The sequence below is a fragment of the Pelmatolapia mariae genome, linkage group LG7 (genome assembly GCF_036321145.2).
Source record: "Pelmatolapia mariae isolate MD_Pm_ZW linkage group LG7, Pm_UMD_F_2, whole genome shotgun sequence".
Classification (NCBI taxonomy): Eukaryota; Metazoa; Chordata; class Actinopteri; order Cichliformes; family Cichlidae; genus Pelmatolapia; species Pelmatolapia mariae.
In genome coordinates, this window is record NC_086233.1 from 34,662,589 (window position 1) to 34,688,750 (window position 26,162).

General features: G+C 38.4%; 1 protein-coding gene across 1 annotated transcript in view; it reads left to right on the plus strand.

Moving 5' to 3' along the window:
- Window positions 1–3,775: 3,775 nt before the first annotated feature.
- npr2 (natriuretic peptide receptor 2) overlaps window positions 3,776–26,162 on the plus strand; it is an 87,687-nt gene continuing 65,300 nt past the window's right edge. Inside the window, exons 1-5 of the mRNA XM_063478889.1 lie at window positions 3,776–4,789; window positions 19,873–20,048; window positions 23,035–23,148; window positions 23,375–23,510; window positions 25,118–25,212. Coding sequence (XP_063334959.1) covers window positions 4,093–4,789; window positions 19,873–20,048; window positions 23,035–23,148; window positions 23,375–23,510; window positions 25,118–25,212 — 1,218 coding nt within the window. The 5' untranslated portion in view covers window positions 3,776–4,092. The remainder of the gene's footprint in view (window positions 4,790–19,872; window positions 20,049–23,034; window positions 23,149–23,374; window positions 23,511–25,117; window positions 25,213–26,162) is intronic.

The following is a 26,162-nucleotide window of genomic DNA, read 5'->3' on the forward strand; positions in this document are numbered from 1 at the left end:
TGTAATTGAGTACCTGTGTAATGAGAGCAGTGGCACAATCAGACTGATTACCCAAGTACACCGATTACCTCTCATTACATAGGTAATTAAGAGTATATTTTGTTAATAGACTATAAAGTTTCTGGACTGTGGCTTGCTGTGACTAGTTTGATGGTAATCAGAGTACTGTGTAATCAGATTACTAATATAATCAGAGTACTTGGTAATACTGTAATCCTAGCTCTCAGGTAATCAGATTACTTGTGTAATCAGAGTACTTAGGTAATCAGATTACTTGATTACTCTGATTACACAAGTAATCTGATTGTACCACTACTCTCATTACATAGGTACTCTGATTACCTAGGTAATCTGATTACATGAATAATGGTGCAATCAGATTACCTGTGTAATCAGAGTACTTGGGTAATCAATCAGATTACCCAAGTACTCTGATTACAGCTTTACTCTGATTACACATTGCTCTGATTACTACCAACTTTTTAGTCACAGCAAGCCACAGACCAAGTCCAGCAATTTATCCAGCAACTTTGTTGTCTAGTAACAAAAATATACTCTTAACTCTAAAATCGGTGGCTGGCTGGTTGATTTGTTTAACTTAATATCGCTACATAAAGTCAATTGACACCTACTGAGCTTTATTGTTTTCTGGGTGATATCGGAGCAGTAGGAATAATCAGAGCAGAGAGCCTGCAGTGTTTCTGGTCTACGGTGATGATTTTTGAGAGATTATCTCTTAAAGGAAGGTGACAAACATGCTTCTTTTTCTGTGAGGTTTTTTTTTTAAATTGAATTGTATTTCTAACATACTACTATTCAATAAACATTTCTGTTATAATGATTATGCCAAACAAGCAAAATTAATTCTATGGTTGTTTTTGCAGCGTATAAACACCTTGACTGCTGTCTTTTGAGTCACAGAAAAGCTGTTAAATGAATCACAAATGTCTAATTCAAGGTGCTGCAGTGTGGGTAGAGGTGATCACAGCTGGGCAGAAAAAACCCCCTGTAAGAAGCAGCATCAAAACAGCAAACAGCTATTTTAATTGCTGCATATGACCTCTTCCTGCCTCTTCACAAGCCACATTTTAGATTATTTTCTGAGGAGTAAAGTTCCAGCTGAGCGGTAAAAGCCATTAAAGTAGAGTCAAATATGAAAGAGGTGTCAACCTTACTTAGTACAACAATTGCAAAAAAAATAATTAAAAGAACTAAACTTAAACTAGAGGTGGGCAGAGCGATCCAAATATCGATAGTATCGATACCAACACTAGTATTGGTATCAGATTGATACTAGCAAGTTCAGTATGTAGCCTGCTGAACTGTGTTAATTATTTCTTTGGAAAAAATAAACCTCAAACATGCACTATGAAAACTGTGTGGTTTAGAGACCGTAAGGTTTACATTCCAGGTCTCCAAAAACCCAGTTTCAAAACAAATGAAAAGCTGAAAGATGTGTTTTGTTGTGTTAACTAATTATTGTGGACAGTAACAATCACAGTGATATAGTGGTGATTAAAATGTGTTCAGAATTTGCAAATTGAGAATTCATCTCATAAGTCGTAGCACACTATACTCGCCCAATTAGCTGCCTGAATAACTCTGGCAACACTGGCCCTGTATTTACTTGGTATTGGATCGATACCAAAATTCGTAGTGTGGCACAGCACTACTGTGAATGAGGGAAAGTATGAATGCTGACTGTTTTTGTTGAAATGTGCAGGCAAGTATATACATGTTAAATGACAAGATATACGTGTTCAAGGGGCGTCAATTAACACACAACTTCAGGTTTTTTGATTTCTATATGATAATTCTTCATAATTAAACAATAAAAACAAGTAGTCTGATGTCCTGTAATCATTTTGAAATACAATAGCACATTAAGTATCGGTTTTGGGTCAGTATCGTCGATACCACCCTGAATTTTACTTGGTATCGGATTGGATAGGAAATCAGTGGTATTGCACATCGCTAACTTAAACATTAATGGATCATTCATTTACAAAAGCAGTGATGAAGAGCCTGAATTGCCTTGAAGAAAATATTTGTGTGTAGCTTTTCAAAAAACAAAACAAAGTGTTGGACATTTTATTCGTTTTAACATTAAATTTCATTCATAGCTTTTCTTGGACCCTGTCCACGATGCTTGATGAATATATCTATAAAATATCTATAATAAGTATAAAGTAAACACTATATCTGCTTATCTACTACTTCAGTGTGGGAGAAGAGTTTTTTTTTCCATATAGCCTCACATTTTCAGTTTTTGAACTCCCTTAACATGAAAATATTCCTTGTTTTACACATATAAGGAACTTTTTTACTCCATTTTCATTATCACGAGGCTCCCTTGCAGAAGGGCTAGCCCAACCTTTGCTGTAAACAGAGACGATTTTAAGGAATTTTGATCCCAAGATGGAGCTTCAAACCGTATTTGAGCCTTACTTGGCTGAGTTTAGGGGAAAAAATACTGCTTTTTTAGGTTCTTGGTTCCCTCAGACAACTTTAAGAACCTAAAAAAAGAGGTCACGTTGACTTCAACTCAAGTGCTTAAGACATCCGTGGGTGCTATAGGAGCAAAATCCACTGTTTTTGTGTGCACCATTGAACTTTCTATTTTCTTCCATGACTTTTATTTTTTGGATTTTAATCCTTAGTTAGGTGGAACTGAAAACTATCCACTTCTTCTGAAAATTAAGAAGATAAGGTGACAGGTGACAGATGAAGGTTGGATGGTTAATCAAAATGTAATGTTAAAAAAGTATAACTGTTCGTGTCCCGTACTATACTAGCAGCCTGTCTCCTGGGAATTTTTTTAATGCCTGGAAAGAATTCTGTGACGTTTTATACAAGCACTCATTTTACCAAGTGAATCAAATTTCCGGACTTTGCTGATCCCCTGTTGTGACCAGAACCCAACAAGCAAAACACGGACAAAGAGTATGTTTACTTTACTTGCAAACAGGAACAATTTACCCTTCCAAGAGTGTCCCTGTAAATACACAGACTAGTAATGCACATGAGATACAAAGTGAAAAGCAAAAACAACCAAAAATCATAAACTTAAAAGCTAAGGAGAATTAAAAAAAAACCCTGAAAAAGTTGTAGTTTGGGGCCAAAAACAGGAGCAGCAACGTTCAGGTGTAACATCTGCAGACTGAAGTGACTTCACCAGCTCACCTGAAAGACCTTAAATCAGTTTAGTAACACCAGCACCTTAAAACTGGCACAGTTTGAGCAGCCTCAAGAACAGTCCCAAACTTATTCCTTCTAAACATGCTTGCTCTGTAACATGTGACACGGCAGGCAGGGGGCGAGCTAACTCCGCTTTTTAGTGGGCTGTTTCTTCATACACTGCAAAAAATACCAAATATCTTAACAGGCGATTTGACGTGTTTGGATTTGTCATCTTCTGTGAACACTTCACGTGTATAATCGTGACTCAGGGCACTTTCTTCTTCTTCCTGATGCAGTTCGTTTTACTTCATCTCTCCAAGCACATAAGTGACAGTCAGAGTCTGCCGTGTTTCATTTAAGTGGGCACAATGAGGTTTTTTAGATTTAAAATTTATTATAAACTGTATCGGAATCATCTTGATTCAGTGAAACATTTAAAATTACCTGAATAAAGAAAATAAACTGGGACACGCTGATTTATTGACACTGTAGGGCGCACTTCTTGCAGTGTGTGACGTGTGGGGGCCGAGCAGAGGGCTGCTCTGATTTAACTTGGAGTCATCTGGATGTGTGTTATCACTCACCGAGAGACTGTCAGCGTAAGGACTGCGCAGCGCTGGAAAAGTCGCTTTGGAAGTACCACGAGTTCATTAGCGGTGGATTTTTACGCATCGGAGACGCATGGCACAACCGGACTGCCATGACAAGATGACGCATTTACCGACTCTGTGGCACTTGTGATTGAGAAAGAGAGGAGCGAGAGCGAGAGAGAGGGAGAGAGAGAGAGAGCGAGAGAGAGAGAAGGAGACAGAGTGAGGCAGACGGTTTGGTGTCAGGTTGCCACATCCGGCCGTGTCTTCTCTCCAAGCGGTGCGCTCTCCGTTGCCGTGCGCTTTCTCTTTGAGACGAGAAATGGGATGCAGAGGCGCGCTGGGATGCTGCGTGCTCGCTGCACTGTCTTGCTGCCTCCTCCCCGGCTGCAGAGGTAACATAACCGTGGCCGTGATGCTCCCGGACAACCACCAGAAGTACCCGTGGGCTCTTCCGCGCGTCTTCCCGGCACTCCTCATGGCGCACGAGGACCTGCACGTCAAACACAAGCTTCTGCTCGACCGCTCCATCAACATCCTGAACTACAGCACGGAGGACCCCGCCGCGGGGTCGTGCGCCGAGAGCCGGGCGCAAGTAGTGGCCGTGGACGCCAAGCTTTACATCCGCCCGGACGCCTTCTTCGGACCCGGGTGCGTGTACCCGCTTGCCTCCGTAGGGCGATTCGCATCCCACTGGAAAATCCCGCTAATCACCGCTGGTGGACCCGCGTACGGCTTCGACAAGCGGGAGGAGTACCGGACCATTGTGCGCAGCGGACCGTCCACCACAAAGCTGGGGGACTTCGCCAACGTCCTGCACACGCACTTTAACTGGACGTCCCGGGCAGTGGTGATATTTTACGACCGGCGGCAGGACGACCGGCCGCACTACTTCCTCTCTGAGGGGATTTACCTGAACCTGAAGGAGCAGATGAACATTACAGTGGGGGCCCACCCGTACCAGGAGGACTACAAGTACCACAAGGATGTCATTACTTTTATCAAGGAGAGCGGGAGAAGTAAGTTCATGCTGAGGGAGGTGTGATTAAAAGTTTGAAATCTGGGAAGTTAAAAATGGGTATCTTACAAACCAACAGAAACAGCAGCTCTAAAAGAGTATGATTAAAAAAACCCAAAACATTTATTTGTGTGTGTGTGTGTGTGTGTGTGTGTGTGCGTGTATCTTTTTTCTGTGCGTTTTTATCTTGAAGTAAAGCAGATCTCCAGCTGGATATTATAAAGATAATGTCAGTGGATGGAAAGCGAAATTTCCATCATACTGGATGATCTGCATGGGAAACAATTTGGTTGAGTTAGCCTGCATGCAGATTTATTTCCCAATTGTTTGAAGGGGGAAAAAAAATCTATATTCGAAATGATTTAAGTGCATCAGACCGTTGTGGAAATAACTAGATGTCCACAATAGGCATTTTGCTTTTTCTCCCAGAATGAGGTCACAGTGAAGTTTTTTCCTAAGAAGATACAAACAGAGGTGGACTGGAATAGGTGCAGGGAAAGCCTGTTTACTTGGGAGTTATTACACAGGAATGTTTAGGCTGTGGGCAGTCTGCTGCTTTGGGTTTATTGCCTTGTGGAGGACCACCACCTGTGTTTTTTAAAGACGCAGAGAGAGAGGGAGAGAAGTTGTGAGTAAACGTGTGTCCTTGCAGCCAAACAGTGCTGCTTGCTTTGTAATGAGAATATAAACTTACAATCAATTCAGCCTGGTCAATATTTGCTGTGCAGCCAGGTAAGTTAGGTTTATATCAATTATTTAAAAATCATGTGGAGATAAAGTTTCCAAAGAGAAAAAAAATAGCAAAGCTGTTCGAGGGTTTTGCACAGGGACCCGAAAACAGAGCCTCCCAGTTCATGCAGTTCAAACTACTACATTACTGTGCAAAAGTCTAAAGCCACCCCCCATTTGTTCATATTTAGCTGGGAAAATAGGAAATTGGTGCACAAATTTATTGAAGCTTGTGCAAACTTACATATAAATACAGTATATAAATCAAAAAAGAGTTTGTATGAGTCTAACAAGCTTGAAAAATCAATATTTGGTGTGACCACATTTGTTCTTCAGCACAGCCTGAACTCTCTTAGGAAAGTTTTCTTCTAATTTCTTGTTTGGATGTTGGCTGCCTTTTGCTCCATTCTCCATCAAGATAATCTCACACTGCTTCAGTAATTTTGAGATCCGGGCTCTTGGTGAGGCCGATCCATGACTGATAGTGTTCCCTTGTGTGATTTTCTATCCAGTTATGCTTTTACTGCATTGAGAATCTGGCTGGCATCATTTCCATCCTGAAGAGAGCACGTTCCTGTGTTCATCCCGCCATTAAGCTTATCACAATCTCTAACATCCCTCAAACCATGATAGAGCCCCCCACCATGTTTTACAGATGGCTGTAGACACCCACTGTTGTACCTGTCTCCTGACCTCTTCCAAACATTTATCTGAACCAGAAATTTCACATTTGGGTACGTCACTTCCTCATACCTGTTGCCACTTTTCGCTTCAGTTCTTGTGTAATTTGACGTCCCTCAGTCTTTTCCCACCCTTATAGGGCTTTGGAGCATGATGTCACGAGAGGGGGCGTGACCAGATTTTTTGGTCGCCAAAAAAATGGCTTCTTGACAGCCACCTGTCCTGAGATCCGTCCCTTAAGTTCTGTGTCCGGTCTTTGTTCTATTTCTATCTCATCTGTTTTAGATAGTGTTTCAGACTTGTCCTCAAAGCTTTTAAGGTCACACTGCATAACATGCTGAGTATGCATATAGAAGTTCTTTAGGAATCAACTTGTTGGGTTCAAAATACTATGTTATGTCTGTTGAACTGTGCTATTATTCACATTTTTTATTGCTTAAACTAAAGAAATGAGAACATTATGTGTTTTTTCAACAGGTTGCTGGTAATAAAGTACTCAACGAAGATTATACTTCTTTGCTAAGTTGTCTGTTATGTGTAGACACAGCACTGTTTCATCCCTTTAGTTAGGTACTTTTTTTAAGTCCTGGAATGATTCGTAGGTCATGTTAAGTGGTTCACCAAATAATAACTTTTTTTTTTCTCAAAATGGTAAGGTGAAGGACTGGATGGAAAATTAGTGAAAAAGCAGCCAAATGAAAACTTTGAAAGACCTCTATCAAGCCTGGAGAACTGCTGCTCAAGATAGGGTTAAAAAAAACTGACAGAAAAGTCTGGCTATATGGCTCGAGTCTTTTGGGCAGCACGTTATATAAAATATAGATGAACAACTGTTTGCTAAAAGTCCAAACAAAACTGTAATCTAAATTTACTGGATTAAAAGTTGAAATGAAGTAACTGGCTAATATTTTCAACATAAAGTAATTAATTTCAAATTAATTTCCTAGAATTAAACAGTAAAAACTGAAACTGCTAGCTAAGCTGATGATATGAAGAGCTGTTAAAACTACAAACCGTGCATAAATGGTTGAAATAATAAGCTTACAGCAAAAGTAATAGCAGTATAGTAATAGTTACTAGTAGTACAGGAATGGACCCCCCGCGACCCTGAAAAGGATAAGCGGAAGCGAATGGATGGATAGTACAGGAATGGTAAGCTGAAAGTCGTGCAGATACAGGTTTAAATGAGTTTGCTGAAAATGAAAAATGTTGAAGAGAGACGTATTTTGGAGTCCAGGGCTGTGGGTGTAGAGGAGATGGAAAAGGTTGGGGTCCACTCCACGTTTGATTAAATTATGGGGCATTATGAAACATGAAAACACAGTTTTCCCTCAGTGGAAACAAACAGAAACAAACTGCAGCCAGTAGAAGAGCTGGAACAAGACGATACCAACAATGCCACGGTGTCAGCAGACTATTAGATAGCCTTAAAGCTTCAACCTTGAAATATTTTGTCCCACTGAAAAATAACCCCATTCATCTAGACGTCAACAAATCACAATACCGCTATTTCTTTAAAGGCAGCAGAAGGAGGCCTTTAAATCTCTCACCACTCTTCTGTCCTTAAGCTTTACGAACTGGAAATATCATGAGGCCGATTTGATGATTACTGTTCTTGTGAAAATGCATTTGTGTGGTTGAATGTCTTCTGAATGGTGGCCTGGTAAGGTTATCATTGGATCAGTTAACACTTTGTTCTTCACTTTAGATAACATATTAGATCCTAATATGTTATCTAAATATTAGATCATATTAGAATTTCCAACTCTTATTTTTAAGTCCCTCAATCCAGTTCTTCATCTGTACAGTCTCATTTGTATTGATACGCGTCTGTGTACAAGAAATAAGTATTTTCCACTTTTTAAGGGATGAAAGAATGCAAAGTTTGGAGGTTGGAGGGGTTTGGTGGTGGATGTAATCATTTCACTCCATGCACCAGAGAAAACACTTAAGTTGTATAATTTTAAATACGTTATGTATGCATTATTAATTTAAAATATGTTATCATTAAAGACTATTTGGCTGTATTCAATAAAAACTATGTCGCTAGAAAATAAAAACGACTTGGTTATGCTACAGTCACACAACAGAAAACAGTGGATATTATTGTGACCGTTTGCAACAAACTTGTGATCTCGTTGCCAGTGAAATGGATGCTTCTAGAATAGTGACGGGTCTGCAACAACTTGCAATCAGTTGCTGTTTTTAAAGCGACTTTGGTGTGTCACGACGGCATTAAAACAGCAATAAGACGGAGTCAGTGTGCTAATGACAATTACGTGTTTGTGACAATATGGAAATTAACTGTGATAAATTGGCAAAAAAATCACAAATCCTTTGCAGAAATTCACATTGATTCACAAAAATTCACAAAATGACATAGGTACTTGACAACATCTCTTTTATCTACCATATAAGAAACACAAATTTACTGCAGAGTGTTGGAAATCTGTCTGTTTATAACCTAGATGTCAGTTATTTCCAGATTTGTGCCAAAGTGTCTGAAAATGATTGTGGTCAGTCAGCGGTCTGTGTGAGACTGAGTCTGTTTACAGACATGTTGTCCCCTCCACCAGGTAAGCCGTGTATTTGCATTGAAATTGGTAGCCCAGGGTGATTGAGGGTGTTGCACGCTTAACCTCTGGGTGACCAGTTAGTTGCTGCAACTACTTGCAATTGGTTGCTGAAAGCAAACATTTCCATGCCATCACAGAGCAACCAATGATTGCTCTGTTGTCCTGCTTTTACTGTGACATGACTGAGCCACTCGATTTAAGCATTTCAGACTCTTTGATTGGATTCAGGAAATAAAAGCTGCTTTGTGAAAAGTACAATTTGGTTTAAGGCATTAAAGACTCCCTGGTTTGCCTTAAGTAGTGCTGGTTGGTATGACTATTACTATTATTTGTATTTTTAATGCATAATGGGGCCTTTACTGTACATAGACTTACAACAGCTCATTCTTCTCTCAAGTACACATAAATATAAAGCACTTAAATGTCCACAATAATAAGGAAAAAACATACACACAGAGTTGAAACAATAAAAAAAAACATAAAATACAGCATATTGTCTGTTTTTGAATATATTTAAAAATCATAGCACACATGAAATTTAGACTGCAATACTGGTATGTCCAATATACCACCCGGTGCTAGGTGTAGACAAAAAAACCGACTTGGTTAGGTTTAGAATTTCTTTTGATGATTTGGTTAATGCTCATTTAAAAGCAGTTTTCTTGGCTGCCAGTCTCAAAATATGCCTCCTACATTGGTTAAAAAGTAATTTTCACTGTCAAGAAGGGAAAAAAAAATCATATCCAAGAATACAAACAAATATGTGACTTTTTCTTGACTGTTGCACAGTTTGTAATATGAAGGGTTTGACGTTGAGTGAAGTGCGTTGCATGTGGTCTTTATATTCGGTCTTCAGGAATGTATCCTGATAGTGCTAGTGTATATTTGCAAATTATTCATCTCTCTATAATCGCAGGAACATTTGGAAAGAATCACTTTTGGATTAACTCAACAAGTCAGAGCAAAATCTGCTTCAAGCGGTAAATCTTTGAGTATTATGGTTTCTGGCACGGGCAAACAAGCTTTAAACATCTTAATCTGTTGTTACAGTAACAGCGTCAACAAATAGTGGGATAAACACAGTGTAAAGGTAGTTCAAGCAGGGAAACATGCTGGCAGCTGAAACCCCCACGCACACACCCCAAATAAATTGTGGAGCTGCCACAGTGAGCTGGAGGTCAGAGGAGCTAATGGTTTTGTCAGGGCTTGTTGCGGCTCAGCACTCACTTTTATCCCAGCAGATATCCTCCGGGCTGTCAGCTCTGTTTAGTCACCTGACTGCAGAAGGCTGAGACTTTTAATGTGACACCTTATATCACTGGAGGTTTAATAGCTTACCAAGTTACTGCATGCTATTTGAAGTTACCAAAAAAATCCCCTTTCACCTGTTCCACTATGACCTCTAATTCCCCAAATTCCTGATTTTAATATCCAAAAAATTTAGATGGGGGAAGTAATCCAAGAAGTGGTGGTATGTTTCTGTTAAGAAGGACATTTTATTCTTTGTTAGAGTATATTTTGCATCACTGAAATACAAGCACATAAAATACACTGCCTGGCCCCCAAAAAATGTCGCCACCAAAACAAAGGTCACACACTCTAATATTTTGTTGGATCACCTTTAGCTTTGATTACGGCACACATTATCTGTGGCATTGTTTCGATACGCCTCTGCAATGTCACAAGATTTATTTTCATCCAGTGTTGCATTAATTTTTCACCAAGAACTTACATTGATGATGGTAGAGTCTGACCACTGCGCAAAGCCTTCTCCAGCACATCCCAAAACTTATCAATGGGGTTGAGGTCTGGACTCTGTGGTGGCCAATCCATGTGTGAAAATGATGTCTCATGCTCCCAGAACCACTCTTTCACAGTTTGAGCCAGATGAATTATGGCATTGTCATCTTGGAATATGCCCATGCCATCAGGGAAGAAAAAAACCCATTGATGGAATAACCTGGTCATTCAGTATAGTCAGGTAGTCAGCTGACCTCATTCTTGGAGCACATACTGGCTTGTACAGTAGGCACTAGGCATGATGGGTGCATCACTTCATCTTGCCTCTCTTCTTACCCTGATGTGTATATCTGGTGATGTGCACCTCCTGAGAAGGTTTGTCTATTTGGAAAAACAGGCTGAAGGTGCCAGTTTGTTGTGGAAGAGCTTAAAAAAAATGCATGGATGAGTGGTGTCATAGTGGCTACGTCCGTCTTTTGTACTGGTATATGGTCAAAGACTAGTTCAAGAAGCTGGAAACCAGGTTTTTATGCATTTAAGTTTATTATTTAAGTATATAAATCTAAATTCATGTATTTAAGCTTATAAGACAATGATGTCATGAGTGCCAGTGTTCAATATAGGTCAGGCTCAACAAAATATGACTGACCAGACTCCTACACAGACAAGTCACAGCCATCCCATTTTCAATCCCATTTCAGTTTATAGGTGTGTAACGTCACCACCCAGTAGACTATAACTGACCACAAATTTTAGAGGAGGAAAATACAGTGGCTTGCAAAAGTATTCGGCTCCCTTGAACTTTTCCACATTTTGTCACATTACAGCCACAAACATGAATCAATTTTTATTGGAATTCCACATGAAAGACCAATACAAAGTGGTGTACACGTGAGAAGTGGAATGAAAATCATACATGAGTCCAAACATTTTTTACAAATAAATAACTGAAAAGTGGGGTGTGCGTAATTATTCAGCCCCCTGAGTCAATACTTTGTAGAACCACCTTTTGCTGCAGTTACAGCTGCCAGTCTTTTAGGGTATGTCTCTACCAGCTTTGCACATCTAGAGACTGAAATTCTTGCCCATTCTTCTTTGCAAAACAGCTCCAGCTCAGTCAGATTAGATGGACAGCGTTTGTGAACAGCAGTGTTCAGATCTTGCCACAGATTCTCGATTGGATTTAGATCTGGACTTTGACTGGGCCATTCTAACACATGGATATGTTTTGTTTTAAACCATTCCATTGTTGCCCTGGCTTTATGTTTAGGGTCGTTGTCCTGCTGGAAGGTGAACCTCTGCCCCAGTCTCAAGTCGTTTGCAGACTCCAAGAGGTTTTCTTCCAAGATTGCCCTGTATTTGGCTCCATCCATCTTCCCATCAACTCTGACCAGCTTCCCTGTCCCTGCTGAAGAGAAGCACCCCCAGAGCATGATGCTGCCACCACCATATTTGACAGTGAGGATGGTGTGTTCAGAGTGATGTGCAGTGTTAGTTTTCCGCCACACATAGCGTTTTGCATTTTGGCCAAAAAGTTCCATTTTGGTCTCATCTGACCAGAGCACCTTCTTCCACATGTTTGCTGTGTTCCCCACATGGCTTGTGGCAAACTGCAAACGGGACTTCTTATGGTTTTCTGTTAACAATGGCTTTCTTCTTGCCACTCTTCCATAAAGGCCAACTTTGTGCAGTGCACGACTAATAGTTGTCCTATGGACAGATTCCCCCACCTGAGCTGTAGATCTCTGCAGCTCGTCCAGAGTCACCATGGGCCTCTTGGCTGCATTTCTGATCAGCGCTCTCCTTGTTCGGCCTGTGAGTTTAGGTGGACGGCCTTGTCTTGGTAGGTTTACAGTTGTGCCATACTCCTTCCATTTCTGAATGATCACTTGAACAGTGCTCCGTGGGATGTTCAAGGCTTGGGAAATCTTTTTGTAGCCTAAGCCTGCTTTAAATTTCCCAATAACTTTATCCCTGACCTGTCTGGTGTGTTCTTTGGACTTCATGGTGTTGTTGCTCCCAATATTCTCTTAGACAACCTCTGAGGCCGTCACAGGGCAGTTGTGGAGCTGTTTTGCAAAGAAGAATAGGCAAGGATTTCAGTCTCTAGATGTGCAAAGCTGGTAGAGACATACCCTAAAAGACTGGCAGCTGTAATTGCAGCAAAAGGTGGTTCTACAAAGTATTGACTCAGGGGGCTGAATAATTGCGCACACCCCACTTTTCAGTTATTTATTTGTAAAAAATGTTTGGAATCATGTTTGATTTTCGTTCCACTTCTCACGTGTACACCACTTTGTGTTGGTCTTTCACGTGGAATTCCAATAAAATTGATTCATGTTTGTGGCTGTAATGTGACAAAATGTGGAAAAGTTCAAGGGGGCCGAATACTTTTGCAAGCCACTGTATTTTTAACTTTTGTAAAGGAAAATCTTTTGTTTGACTGTAGGCCATAATTTAAAACACAAAACTGATTTAAGAGATTTCTTTTCCGTAAACCTGCAGATTAGTTGGAAATTAAATGAAATATGGAGGACCACTTTTAGATGACTGATTAGCATAGAATAAAATACTTTGCTAGTTTGTTTTAGGATTACGCTTTCTTTTTAGTGAAGGTTTGTTCTGTGGTGGAAACAGAGGAAACGGGAGAAGCCTTCACACTAAAATATGACATCAGCTTTGGACTTAAATTCAAGCAATCACTCAGTGAGTGCACATATGGATAAATGAGATTAGTATTTGGACTTATTTTAAGGGTACAGAAAACATATACAGTGCATAGTCAGCTCAGTGTAATTCCCAGGAGTAAAATACTGTACTGTTAAAGCTTCTGCTCCCCTTTGGTGTCTTCAAATTAAGCCCAAGGTAACTCTTGGTGTCTGTGGGAAATATGAGATGGGTCTTGCGAACGGAAACTGGTAAATAAGCCCTCAGCGTAACATTTAAACACACGGTGGAATGCCTGTTTTTGTTTTTCAATGTGCAGACTTGATGTTGTTGAGGAGCATATTTTAACCCAAACCACAATCTTTTCCATGCAGGTTTGAGTGCCAGTGGGTAAACACAATTATTTTTACAGAGAAGGAATCACAGCGAAAAGATGAGCCAGATATACAAGTTTCTCTTTACTAACCATCTATTCCACATACTTATAGGACCTTTTAAAATGTACCCAAAATGCACTTTGAACATTTACTCCAGTAAATTAAAATTCTTCCTGTTAAAAGGGAGTTTTTCCTTCTCACTGTCGCCAAACCGCTTGCTCATAGGGGTTCACATGATTGTTGAGTTTTTCTCAGTATGTATTATTGTAGGGTCTACCCTATAATATAAAGTGCCTTGAGGTGACTGTTGTTGTGATTTGGTGCTGTATAAATAAAACTGAATTGAATTGAATAGCTCTTTACAACAGGATAGCTGTCTTTTGGTTTGCGCAGATTGCCAGCATTATTTGACGACCTTTGATAAGAACCATTAGCATAGTGGCTTGTTACCCTGTTTATCTGGCTGTTGGTAAACCGAAAAACATTTAACTTCAGTGCATTGAGGCTTGTCAGGGAGTGTTTTTAGTTAAAGGGTTTGTTCAACCAAATCACCAATAGAAGAAAGATTGAAAGAAAACACAAATCAATAAATTAAAAGCTATGGCAGTTTCACAAACTGCCGTGTTAAAGATAAAGTAGAAATAGCAAAAAAAAAAAAAAAAAACAACCCCAAACATACATTGAAATTTCACCCACTAGGTGTTACACAAACTGTCAAGAAATTACCTCCATGACTAGCTTCTGCTATTCCTCTGTGATTTGGAAGGTTTTAGACCACTTTTTTAGATCTAGCACAGTGTCTAAACACTGAATATATTCCAGCTCCCATCACATTTCCCACTCGTCTTGATGCTTTTTACTCTGTTAATGGCGCACAAGAGGGAAATTTTCAGCAATCACATCAGGCCCTGATGTGTTTTTTTTTCTTTTTCAAGTACATATGCAAGTGATTTTCAGCTCTGATAGAGGGATGAAAAGAGTGTCTCTTCACAATGAAGCTCAGGTAGTGCCTCGGTCTAATTACAGAAATCCTGTTTCCCGTGAAAACATCTTCAACCATTGCAGGTTTGGTGAGCTGCATGTTGCTTTACAGTTTTCTGTGTAAAGAAAGGCTAGAGGCTATGCTACAAGTCATTTATTTGACAAGAGCCTTTCATAAAGATCAGAAGATGAACAAACAAAGAGCTGGAGAGGGTAATCCCACCTTAAAAAGATTCATCTGCAAGACAAACATGGCACATGTTAGAAAATCCTGCATAATCCAGGCAACAAAAACACTGAGTGCAATTCTTGGCTTCCTTTCTGTTCGTGCATTTGCATGTGATTACCTATGAAGCAACCAAAACAGTGAAATAGCCCCGAAACAGACTGAAACAAAACATAGTGTGATTTAGAATCTAAGTCAATAAAGTCATATGTTATAATTTCTCTTATTTTGTTGCAAGAGGTATAAAAATGCAAGGGGTTTCTATAACTGGCATCTACATAGTGGTGGATCTTTCATATTTTAACTTTTTAAACTCCGTTTTAGAGACATATACACACTACAGAGCTACGATAAACCTGCAGTAAAATATAAGAATTTAAAATAAATAAAAATATAATAGTATGCACAGCAGTCTTGTGCTGTCTGTTACAAATCCCCGACATAAAACGGTTTGTTATGGATCCAGAAATAACAGCTGTATGACATTACACCTTTCAGTGAGCAAAGAAAATAACAGAACAGCATCTCAAATTACGACTCACTGAAGCCTTAATCAGCAACCCGTTGCCTGTTTATGAAATACACCTAAACTAATGCAGTCAAATTACAACACACAACAATTGTTGGGGTTTCAGTTTGTGGTGCTGTTGAACAGTTTTCAGCCTTATCTGTTATTTTGTATTATTTAGATTGAAACATAAACCAAACATTACAGACTTCATATTTTAGGTAGGAAAACCGGATACGGTAATTTAATGAGATAAAATGGATCGCAGAACAGCTGTAATAAGGGTAGAAAAAAATGGGGGATATTTTTTGATGAAGATGAAGTCAGCATTCAACTAACAAAACACTGGTTGATAACAAGCTGCACATGCTAAGCTGGAGTCCACTTCCCCATCGACTCCCAGACATCGGCTTCTGAGGTTGGGTCTGAAATTTATGCCTTACACTGTGGTTATGTTAGAATTATACCGAAAAAGAGAATATCACTTATTATTGATCTTCCAGTAATATAGTTTTAAAAATAACATAAAGACGCAGTTGTTAAATGTGATGTTACTCATGCAGCAGGTGGAGCCGCTCTGCTGGACAAACTATGCATTTACACCATTTTGCTTATATTTGCCTTGCAGAGGTGATTTGGTCAAATAAAGATCACAAAATAAAATAATAAAAAAAAACAACAAAAAAAAAAAAACATTTCTGCATTTTATTCTGATTTAAGTTTCATATAGTTTATAGTTTTCACAACTTTATTAAGCAGATTGCATTCCCAAATTTGACCATAAAAAGACTAAAATTAAGGACATTTTCCCTGCGTTTTATTTTTTTTCTAGTTAGTTTGTTCAGTTATTTTTCTTCGCGAAACCTTCCTTTTTTAATATTGTATTTCAGTTAACTAAAATGTTTCCCCAAATGTAGTTGTAGTTTATACTTTAGTTAGTAACATTCACCTACTGACTTATAAATTAACACAATCATTATTGTAGCATTAAAAGATATATATAGAATAGAGATGTTGGTTCTCTTTTTTAAAGCTCCGAGTGAAATTTAAAACAACGTATATTAACATTGGGTAGCAGACACAGCAGCTGCTCTCATAAAAGCACTAATATGTCCAGTCTTTAAGGATCCATCACATCATGTTTTAATAAAGAAGAGTAGAAAAAGACTAAATGATGAAATATCCCATGTTTTTGTATAATATTACATTTGTTGTTTCCTGTGAAAACTTTGCTATGTGATGTGAATTTTATGAGTCACATGGACCCTATAGCACAAGTATATTTAATAGCTAATTCTGAAAGTTACCAAAATTAATTATAGTCATACAAATCATTACATAATGTATCATTAACAAGTGTTAACTGTGCTCTTGGTAATTGTGGTATTATGCTCAGTTTCTGCATATTTATTCTTAAGACTGAAACACCATAAACATCACATTTTCTGTGTTTTCCTAAAAAGAAGTTTTTTGCTTTAAGCCTATTTTTAAAATGAGCATCATTATTTTGAAACAGCGTTGTTTGGAGGGTAAAGCGAACAGGAAGGAGTTCGTACGAACACCCGCCACAAATACATGCGTTACTGTATGTGTTATTTCAGTAAGAGAAAATACTGACAATTGTTTGTGTTTAGATCTGGGTCAGTGTCAAAATATGTGCATGAACAAAACAGAACGCTGCAGGATAGGTGGCGCATGCCAGTTTGTAAAAACACAGAAGATCCTGACACAATAGCAAATGCTCTATTTTGCAATGTTTAGTAATGCTTCAAAAAAAGAAAACACAGAGCACTGAAAACACAATCTTTCTGTTAGAGGTAAAACTGAAACGTGATTATATAAATCATGAAGCCATCTTTAAAAAAACAAAACAGAATTTAAATCAAGATCTTGGTTTAAAAACAATCTTTAGAGTCACTTTTAGATACTTTTATATAACCCTCTGTAAACACAGTGACTTCTGCAACACAAGAGGACATTTTCCCTCTGGCTGTCTAACGTGTTTATTTTGGGATCGGTCCAGCACACAACAGAGCTACCTGGCATGGTGACCCAAGCTGGAAGAGCTGAGGGTTGGGGTTGAAGCAGCAGCAGCTCTAAAACATGAGGAAATGTCTGTTAGTTGGGAGCCTACTAATGGAAAAAAATGCAACTTTTTGGGGTTTAAAAAAAAAAAAATGACTCAACAGCAGGAGGGTGTAGGTGGGTAAGCTTAGAGAGAGTACTGTCAGAACTGGACACATTAATTTGTGTTTTTAGACATTTTATTATGTTTGTGTTCTTGGTCCAGTGTCCGATTATCATAGTGTTATGCGTTTTATGTAATTCTGTTTTTGGTTAATGGTTTAATTTACAAAAATTAAAAGTGTAGGTTTCATAAACTGCTTTTTTTTTTTTTTTTTTTTTTTTGCAATAATCAAATCTATGGCCAGAATATCTTTACCTAGATAAATAACTGCTAACTTCTGACTAATCTAAATCTTGTAAAATCCTTTTTTTTCATCGATTCCCAAATGTTAAAGTTAATTGTCACACCTGGAGATTAGCTGCACCAATCATTTTATTGGAATTTAATGGATTTGGACCATTTTTAACTCAGTTGACTCAGAGACCTGCAAATGTCTGAAAACATCAGGTTTAACCACAAAACCAAGGGAAATGTTCCCTTTGTTGAATCTTGATCTAAAACTTGGGACTGAATGGGTGAGTTGTAATTTTGTTTGCTTTTTCTTTTTTAAAAACATTTCTGATTCTAGTAAATATTTTTGACAGTTTTATTTATGTAAAGCTCTCGGATTATAGTTTGTGTATTGCCAAATATACTTTTTTTTTTTTTTTATCTCCAGTACCCTTGAAATATTTATAATATTTAGTCCAGTATTCTTCTTTCTTCACTTGTTTCCACTGTTTGAGGTCCTCTGAACTAATATCCACCCCAATCTTTGTACAGCTTTTCTCTCCATCTTGGCTTGCTCGTGATTTTTTTTCTTTCCTGCTACAGACCATTTTGTTGAAGCCTGACATTTATTAGAATCAGGCATTGCAAAAGTTGAAATAAACGCCAGCTGTCGAAGTGTATTACCCACTACTTAGACTGTGCTGTTCATTTCAATATGTGAAACCACAAGAAACTGTGGAAAATGTGTCACACTGCTCTGGTTTTAATAGAGATTATTGGTTTTGTCACAATGATAGCAAACAGAGATCAATTAGATTTCAAGGAACCGTATACGTGTTTAATCAAAGCCACGGGAAATGTGCTGATATGAATATCTGCAGCATCTGAAAGCATGAACATTAAGTAAGTGTTAAAAATTTTCAAGTAAAGTAAATGTCAGTGTGTTTCCCCCAATATTGCTGTGAGGTGACGTCCCACCCTAAAGTGGTGTTGAGCAGTAGTTCTCCAGGCTTTCTGAAGGTCTTTCCAAGTCTGTCATTTGTCACTGGCTGTTTTTTCACTCATTTTTCTATCCAGTCCTGACGAGTTTTAGAGGAACCTTTTTTTGTTTGTTTGCTAAGCCGCTTAACACTGTTCATTTAATAAAAAGCACCTAACTCAAGGGTTGATCCAGTGTTGTGTCTACATACTGTATAACAACTTTACAAAGAACCCATTGTAAATTGTATATTTAGGCACTAACAGCCTGTACAAAATTTTCTTTAGTTGAATCTACTTTAAAAAAGCCAAAGATAGCACAGTTTTACAGACATAAGATATTATTTTTTGCACCAACAAATCAATTTCAAAAAGCTGTTAGCTGAATACTTAGGGTATCTCAGAATGCCATCTAACATGTCCTTAAGAGATTTGAAAAAACTGGACCAGTGGAGGACACAAGATGAACCGTATCTGGAAGTCATGTGTTTAAAAAAAAAAAACTAAAACAAAACACCAGGAAAAAACCAGCAAAGACCTGATACATGACCTGAGATAACTTGCTCTTTAGCAGATCCTTCTACTGTTCACTGAAACCTCATCTGAATAATCTCAGTGTAAGAGTTGCTGCTTCTTAAGAATGGGAAACAGGGAAAAAAAGGTTTAGGTGTACCAAGTCTAAAGAACTGGACTGGCATCAGTGGCAGTCCAGTGCCTTTAAACTGTATTTCCATTTATGTTTGCACATTTTTCAGTAAATTGGTGCAATTATTTCACCGTTTAAAATGTAAAGAAATGAGGGGTGGCTCAAGACCTTTGCTTGGTACCGTAGTTGAAGACAAAATCCACCTTCTGCAATGCTGACAAAAAAGTTTAGCATGTTAGAACATTTATTTCCAGAGTGCATAGAGCACTAGGGAGCACTAAGTCAGGGGTGTCCAACTCCAGGCCTCAAGAGCCGGTGTCCTGCAGGTTTTAGATATCAAGCTCAAGGACGCATCTAAAACCTGCAGGACATCGGCCCTTGAGGCCTGGAGTTGGACACCCCTGATCTAAGTAATCTAAGTGGTGTTTAAAATTACATGATATGAGTGATCATTTATCTAACACCAGACATGCATCTGCTAAAATATGATACAGTCTGAACCCAGCACAAGATGGACTTTTTTGGTATGTTTTGAAAAAAATTAAAAAGTGATTGGTTGATGCTTTTCTATTCACAGTCGTGTACATCTGTGGGCCCTTGGAGACGTTTATGACCATCATGGAACAGTTTCAGAATGATATCCAGGACCCAGAAAACTATGCTATCTTCTATCTGGATGTGTTTGCTGAGATCTTGGCAGATCGCAAACCGTGGCAGAAAGCTGACTGGGCTGATCCCATCAAGGTTTTTAAGGTAAAATGAACACATACCTGTTTATGCTTGGATTTATTAGATGCTGCCATCACTGTTTCACTTGCTTTGCTATTGGAAATCACACAAGACCTCCATTTGGCATGGGAAATGGTAATCTCGCTTAATTGAGTGGCATTACCATGTTTCAGTTACCGTGTCCATTGGGCTGAGTAAACTCAACGTGGCTGTGGAAATTAAAAACATGTGAAGCTTTTATGGTAATGACAGACATGTAGATGAAAGATTTGCATAAACTCTTACAAGCTGGTAAGATTGGTTCATCTTACAAAGTTGAACCAATTTGGTCTCTTCAGTCTAAGATGACACAAATTGTTCCTCTTCTCAGACACTTTGACCACTTTAAAGAGGGAAATTCTTGACATTAATGAATCGGGGGATGTGTTTTTACAGGAGGCCTTTTAGCCCTATAAATTAGTGAACTGAGAAATAAGAAAGTAGGCACAAATGTGTCAGTCGACTAATTTATTCCCCTAAATGTCACACTGGCTCCCCCTAATTCTCTTAATGAAGTATTTTCAGTAGTTTTGAAGCAGAGTAGCCTTTGTAAAATAAATCTTGCATAATAAATAGTGGATTAAGACATAATGTACAGCCTATTTTTGCCTAAATCGCCAATAACAAGATAAAACATTGACTTTGAATAGCTGGAAAATGTTCTTGTACAGTCTTGTAAAACTTATGTTACAGCACGGTTTTTTGACAGTTTTTCGACTTTTTTTTAATTCAAGGGGTTTAACAAAATAATTAGTATTGCAAAAGTATAGATTTTATCCTAACAAATAATAAGGTATTTAAACTGTATACCTATCCACAAGGGTTGGATTTATTTCAAGAAGGAAGCAATTTTAAGATCGCAGAGAAGATTTAATAATGAAAGGAAGTGCTTGTTTTGCAATGTTGAAAGCATGAACTGATAAACACTCTGTGTCTCTATCTGTTCATCTGAATCTGAACTTCTTCTAACCTTCTGAGCTGTAAAGCCACATTTTTGGATCTGATATTTTTCATCATGAAAGGTGTTAATTTGTCTGCATGCCGTAACAGGTCTCATTATCGCAATATGCTTCCTTCACAGCAATAATTGCTTGTGGAAGTTTGTGGTAGGTCTGCAGTAACTGTTGTAACATGAAAACCAAGCTGTAGAATTTCCAGATAAGAGCAAAAAAAAAAAAAAACAACTTGTTTTTTTGCGAAAAACTTGTTTTTGTGACTAAGAGTGTATCGACAGAATCAAAGGTCAGCAAAGGTAAATATTTGCACTGAAACGTCTGGGTCAAAATTTGATTGCTAGACTAAAGGTCTCTCTCAGCACTTGTGCCTGCAGAGCAGTTTGTATTGAACCAATTTTCGAAGTCATTAAAGAAGTAACAACACACTCTGTCAGGCTGTATTTGTAATTGCACGACGAATTATAAGACCAATAGTGTTTTTATGTTTTGTCGAAACACATATTCCACACTGGAGAGGGTTTTGTCTAAGCAGCTGCTTTATTTTAGGACCTGCTTTTTACTGAATAAAGTGTGAATTAGTCACCAGAGTGAGGGATGAGTTGCTGACAGAGGTGTGAGGAGAGTAGTTCAGTTATGTTGGAGTCTAGGTTGAAAATGGGTGGATGGATGAAAAACAGGCCTTTTAAATGTTTGTTAGTTGCTTAATACAAATAAATAACTCAAACAGTTTATTTTGTTACTTGCATCATTGAAACACAAGCTAAGTGTGTCTTTGTGACACTCATTTTGGGCTTCATTTAATACCATGAATATACTGTTTTCACAGGACTCTATGAATGCTAACTGTAACTAAGTACACACCACCAAACACTTATCTTGTTGACTTATTCTCTTGCTTAGATTGTGGGGGAGATATTCTAAGATCTTAAGATCCCATCAAAGCATTTCAGCCATGTTGAAGTCTGGGTCGTTGCAACACCTTCAGTCATTCAGCCATTCTGTTGTGAACCTACTGCTGATGTGCTTGAGATTATTGTCATGTTGCATATCTCAGTCTGTGCCAAGCTTTAGCTGTCAGACAGATGTCCTCATATTTGACTCTAGAATCCTTTGATATACAGAAGAATTCATAGTCGACTCAATGACTGCGAGAGGATCAGGTCCTGTGGCCACAAACAAGACCAAACAACCACCACTGTGTTAACTGTCACCAAATCTGGTGCTGTGCATTATGGCCAAACATCTCCACTTTGGTCTCATCACTATTCAAGAACTCGTGTTGTTTGTTAAGATGCAACTTTGTAAACCTAAGCTGTGCTTCCATGTCCTAGAAAACCCTTCCAAACAAGCTGGATTTGTTCAGTGTTTCACTAATATTTCTCTCAACAACTTTAACAGCATTTCTTTTTGTAGAGTGCATGTTTAGGTGGTTACACATTAGGTAACTCGGGGTATTACACAGCCAAGCTGTTGTCATTTACATTTAGTATGTGTTTCTTTCTAATTTACTATGATAAAATTGCTACAGCCAGGGAATGAACAGCTGAATATTGAGCTAGTTTGAGTCAACTAGTACTTTAAGTGTTCTAAAAGAGAGTCTTCGTGTCTCATTTCAGATGTATACTATGGACCTACTTGGTTAGTGCATTCATTATGGAAGGATGATGTTGTCTCCGATTAAGCACATCAAATTGTGCACTTGACAGAAGTGATAATTGACACATTTGATCATGATTGTTATGGTCACTGTGCTAGCTATTTTGCAAAAATGTATTTACTTCTTGTAACCCAGCGCATATGTAATGCTACATTTTTCCACAGTGAAGATGACTTCAAACAACGGCAAAACACATCTAAAACATTTTGACCATTCTAAGCACACCATCAATGCTCTTGATATTTTAATTATGGAAGCTTGTGTATACCACCAGGGAAATGTAGAGTATTTTTAAGAATACATCTCTCATATCTATCTTCACTCTTTGTTAACATTTCCGTCTTTGTGCTTCCTCTAGTCTGTTTTCGTCATAACGTACCGGCCTCCTGATAATCCAGAATACAAAGACTTTCAGAAGAAACTCCATGCCAGAGCTCAGAGGGATTTTGGTGTGCACTTGGAGCCGTCATTGGTAAGTTATCACCTTTAACATATTTGTGAGTTCTGATTAGAATCGTAACCTGCTTAATCTTTTTTTTTTTTTCAGATATTCTGTGCAGAAAAAAATCGATTTGACCTGTGTCATTGTCAGCACCTAATGATAAATGATGTTTATTGTATTATGTATTATTGAATGTTTAAAAGGGCCCAGTGTAATGCAGAATATCCTCATGCTGCTGTTTGGTCTCTTCTTGCAGATGGACTACATCGCTGGAAGCTTCTATGATGGTTTTGTACTATACGCGATGGCCTTACAGGAGACACTGGCAGAGGGGGGAGCCCAGAATGACGGCATTAACATCACAATGAGGACACAAAACCGCCAGTTCTGGGGTGAGTACATTTCTGTAAATTTGTAACAACAAGTCTTTCAGAGGTTTCAGAAATGAAAAGACAGCGACAGTGAGCTTTTCTGCCGCTGTTTGATCTTGCATCTATCGCTGAATGTTCATGCATGAGACCTAATGCAAAGTATGGATTTAGGTCTCCACCACCACTTTAAACACTGCCATTCATTTCACCCTCAAGCCGTTACCGCACTTCAGATAACAGGGAACAGTACTCGCTGCGAGGCCAAGTGACCAGCTGCACATTATCGTAAAGCACCGTTGAACCCAGAATGCGATTAAAATGTGCCCTTTCAACATCATAATTACAGCATAATTGAACCGTTATCACACAACACTCCTGCTAATAGCCATTTGATGCTTGATGTGCCCGCTCACACACTTCCTTGTTTACTTTATCAGCTGCCAGATCTGCACTCATATCAAATGGAAATAAGCAGAACAATAGGATTTAGTTGTTTTGGCATGAAAGAGTTCAACAGCTTCTTTTTCTCAGCATGATGAGAAAAAAGCAAGAAAATAGGGGGCACGATGAGGATGTAATAGAAACTTTCCTGGCGTTATAGCGAATTTTGCTTTAACTTGACCTAATTTGATGGACACAAAAGCTTTTCAAATATCCTGTCTGCCTGTTAAGTGATGACATAACAGCGTTTTTGGGGTCCAAACATTCGATGAAAGCTCTCATCTTTTTAAAATGCAGCAATGCTTTCTCCTCTTGTTGGTTTTTTTGTTTTAGTTTATGTGCAGGCACTCAAAAGGTGCTTCAGTTGTGTTGCAATTTTCCGTTTTTTATTAGGACTATTCATGTGTGGTAGATTTTCCAGCAAAAAATTTAAAAACTCAGTGTCCTCGTTTCCAGATATTTGAACCCTTATGAAAAAATCTTTTTTATAATAACCATAATAATAACTTTATCCAAACAGTGAAGCACTTTATAAAAGTGCTATACAAAAAAGTCCCATATTAAAGATAAGTTAAAAGGTTAAAGAACATTAAAGATTAAGGAAATGCTAACCTATAGAAATGAGTTTTCAACAGTCGTTTAAAAGAAACAAGATGATTAGCTGGGAAAAAGTCCACACTGTGATGTTGTGGGGCTAGTTGATGTACCAGAGACCCAGCTTTGAATCCTAGATGTCACAGTTCCATTTCTGTTATTTTTATTTCATACATCATTGATTTAAAACATTTTGAATTTGGACCATTTTAAGCTATCAGTGGTGCCTCTGTGGTTCAACAAATGCACTTCTTTTGTTTAGAGGTTACACAAAAGGCTATTGGTCAGGAGAATACTCAGCGTAAAATCTGCAAATGGAGTTCCCGTCATGCAATTATTATATTAAACACAAGTCACGGTTACGGTTAGGATTTTCACACTTGTTGTGCACTTATCAGCAAAGGATTTATTGCTGTTAGTCTGACTGTTGCTTATGGTATTTCCAAGTTATAAACAATTTAGAGAAAGTGCTGTCTATGAGCATTTGAAAGAAAAATATGAAAACTCCTGGGTGCATGGTTGGCTTGTTTTAAAACACCACAGATCGCGATCCATTGTCAAATCTTTAATGTGGCCGTTCTTCGTGTTTTCAGGTGTGACCGGACTTGTTTCCACAGATGAAAAAAATGCCAGAAATATTGACGTTGACCTGTGGGCGATGACCAACCAGGAGACAGGGGAGTACGGGGTAAGTCATGGTTTTATAGTTTCATTGAGGGTTTTGAAAGTTATTTTAGCTGCACATGAAGATGTTAATCTGTGATAACACCTTATTGGATTTTACTGTGATAAGCCCTCAAGGCTCCATGAAGACTCGGGCTAAATCTGTGCATTTTGCACAGTAGGGAGATTTAAAGATTTAAAGATATAGGAAGTGCTTTCCAACATATGGCACCTCTAAGACAGAAACACCTAGAGGCACACAGAGTATCACAGAGCTGCCACAGTTATCAGTGGGATTTGGCACAGTTTTATTAGGAATTAACTGGGCTGACGATGAGTGTTTAATACGTTTCACTACCAAACAATCATTTTCTCACAAACCTATTTCAGAAATATAAACTTTCATTTCTCTGTTAAACCAGTTTTTGGCACAGTGTAGTGAGCAAAGACTTATGATGCATACCAACTGGTGTGCGGAGACATTTGTTGCATGTTCTTCCCCAGCTCCTGCTACCCTCATTTCTTCATATCGCTACGCAGTTGGCTTTCTAGTGAAGGCATAAAACACACTCCAAACTTGGAAACTCCAAACAACCCTTTCCAAGTGTTAAAATGAGGATTTATTTGAAATTTAATTTGGTCCAAAAGAGGCTGAGTTTTGATACCCAGCTGTGCATCTGCAGTCATGAACCTGGAGCTCAGGAGATTCATGCACCTCTGTTGCACATCTCTAGAAGATTCTTGTGACTTTGACAAAATACCAAATGAATATGAACAACAACATAAAAGTTTCCTTAGCGTTTGAATTTTATTCATCATTGTTAGATGTAGATTGTTTACTTTTTTTTTTTTTAGCATTGTTCACCTATTAAACTTGTCTCATCAGCTGGTGCCCTAGCCATGTTTACTTTCTAGCAAATGGAAAAAAGTAAAAGGTAGGGAAAATAGAGGATTTAATAGGGTGTGCACAGATTT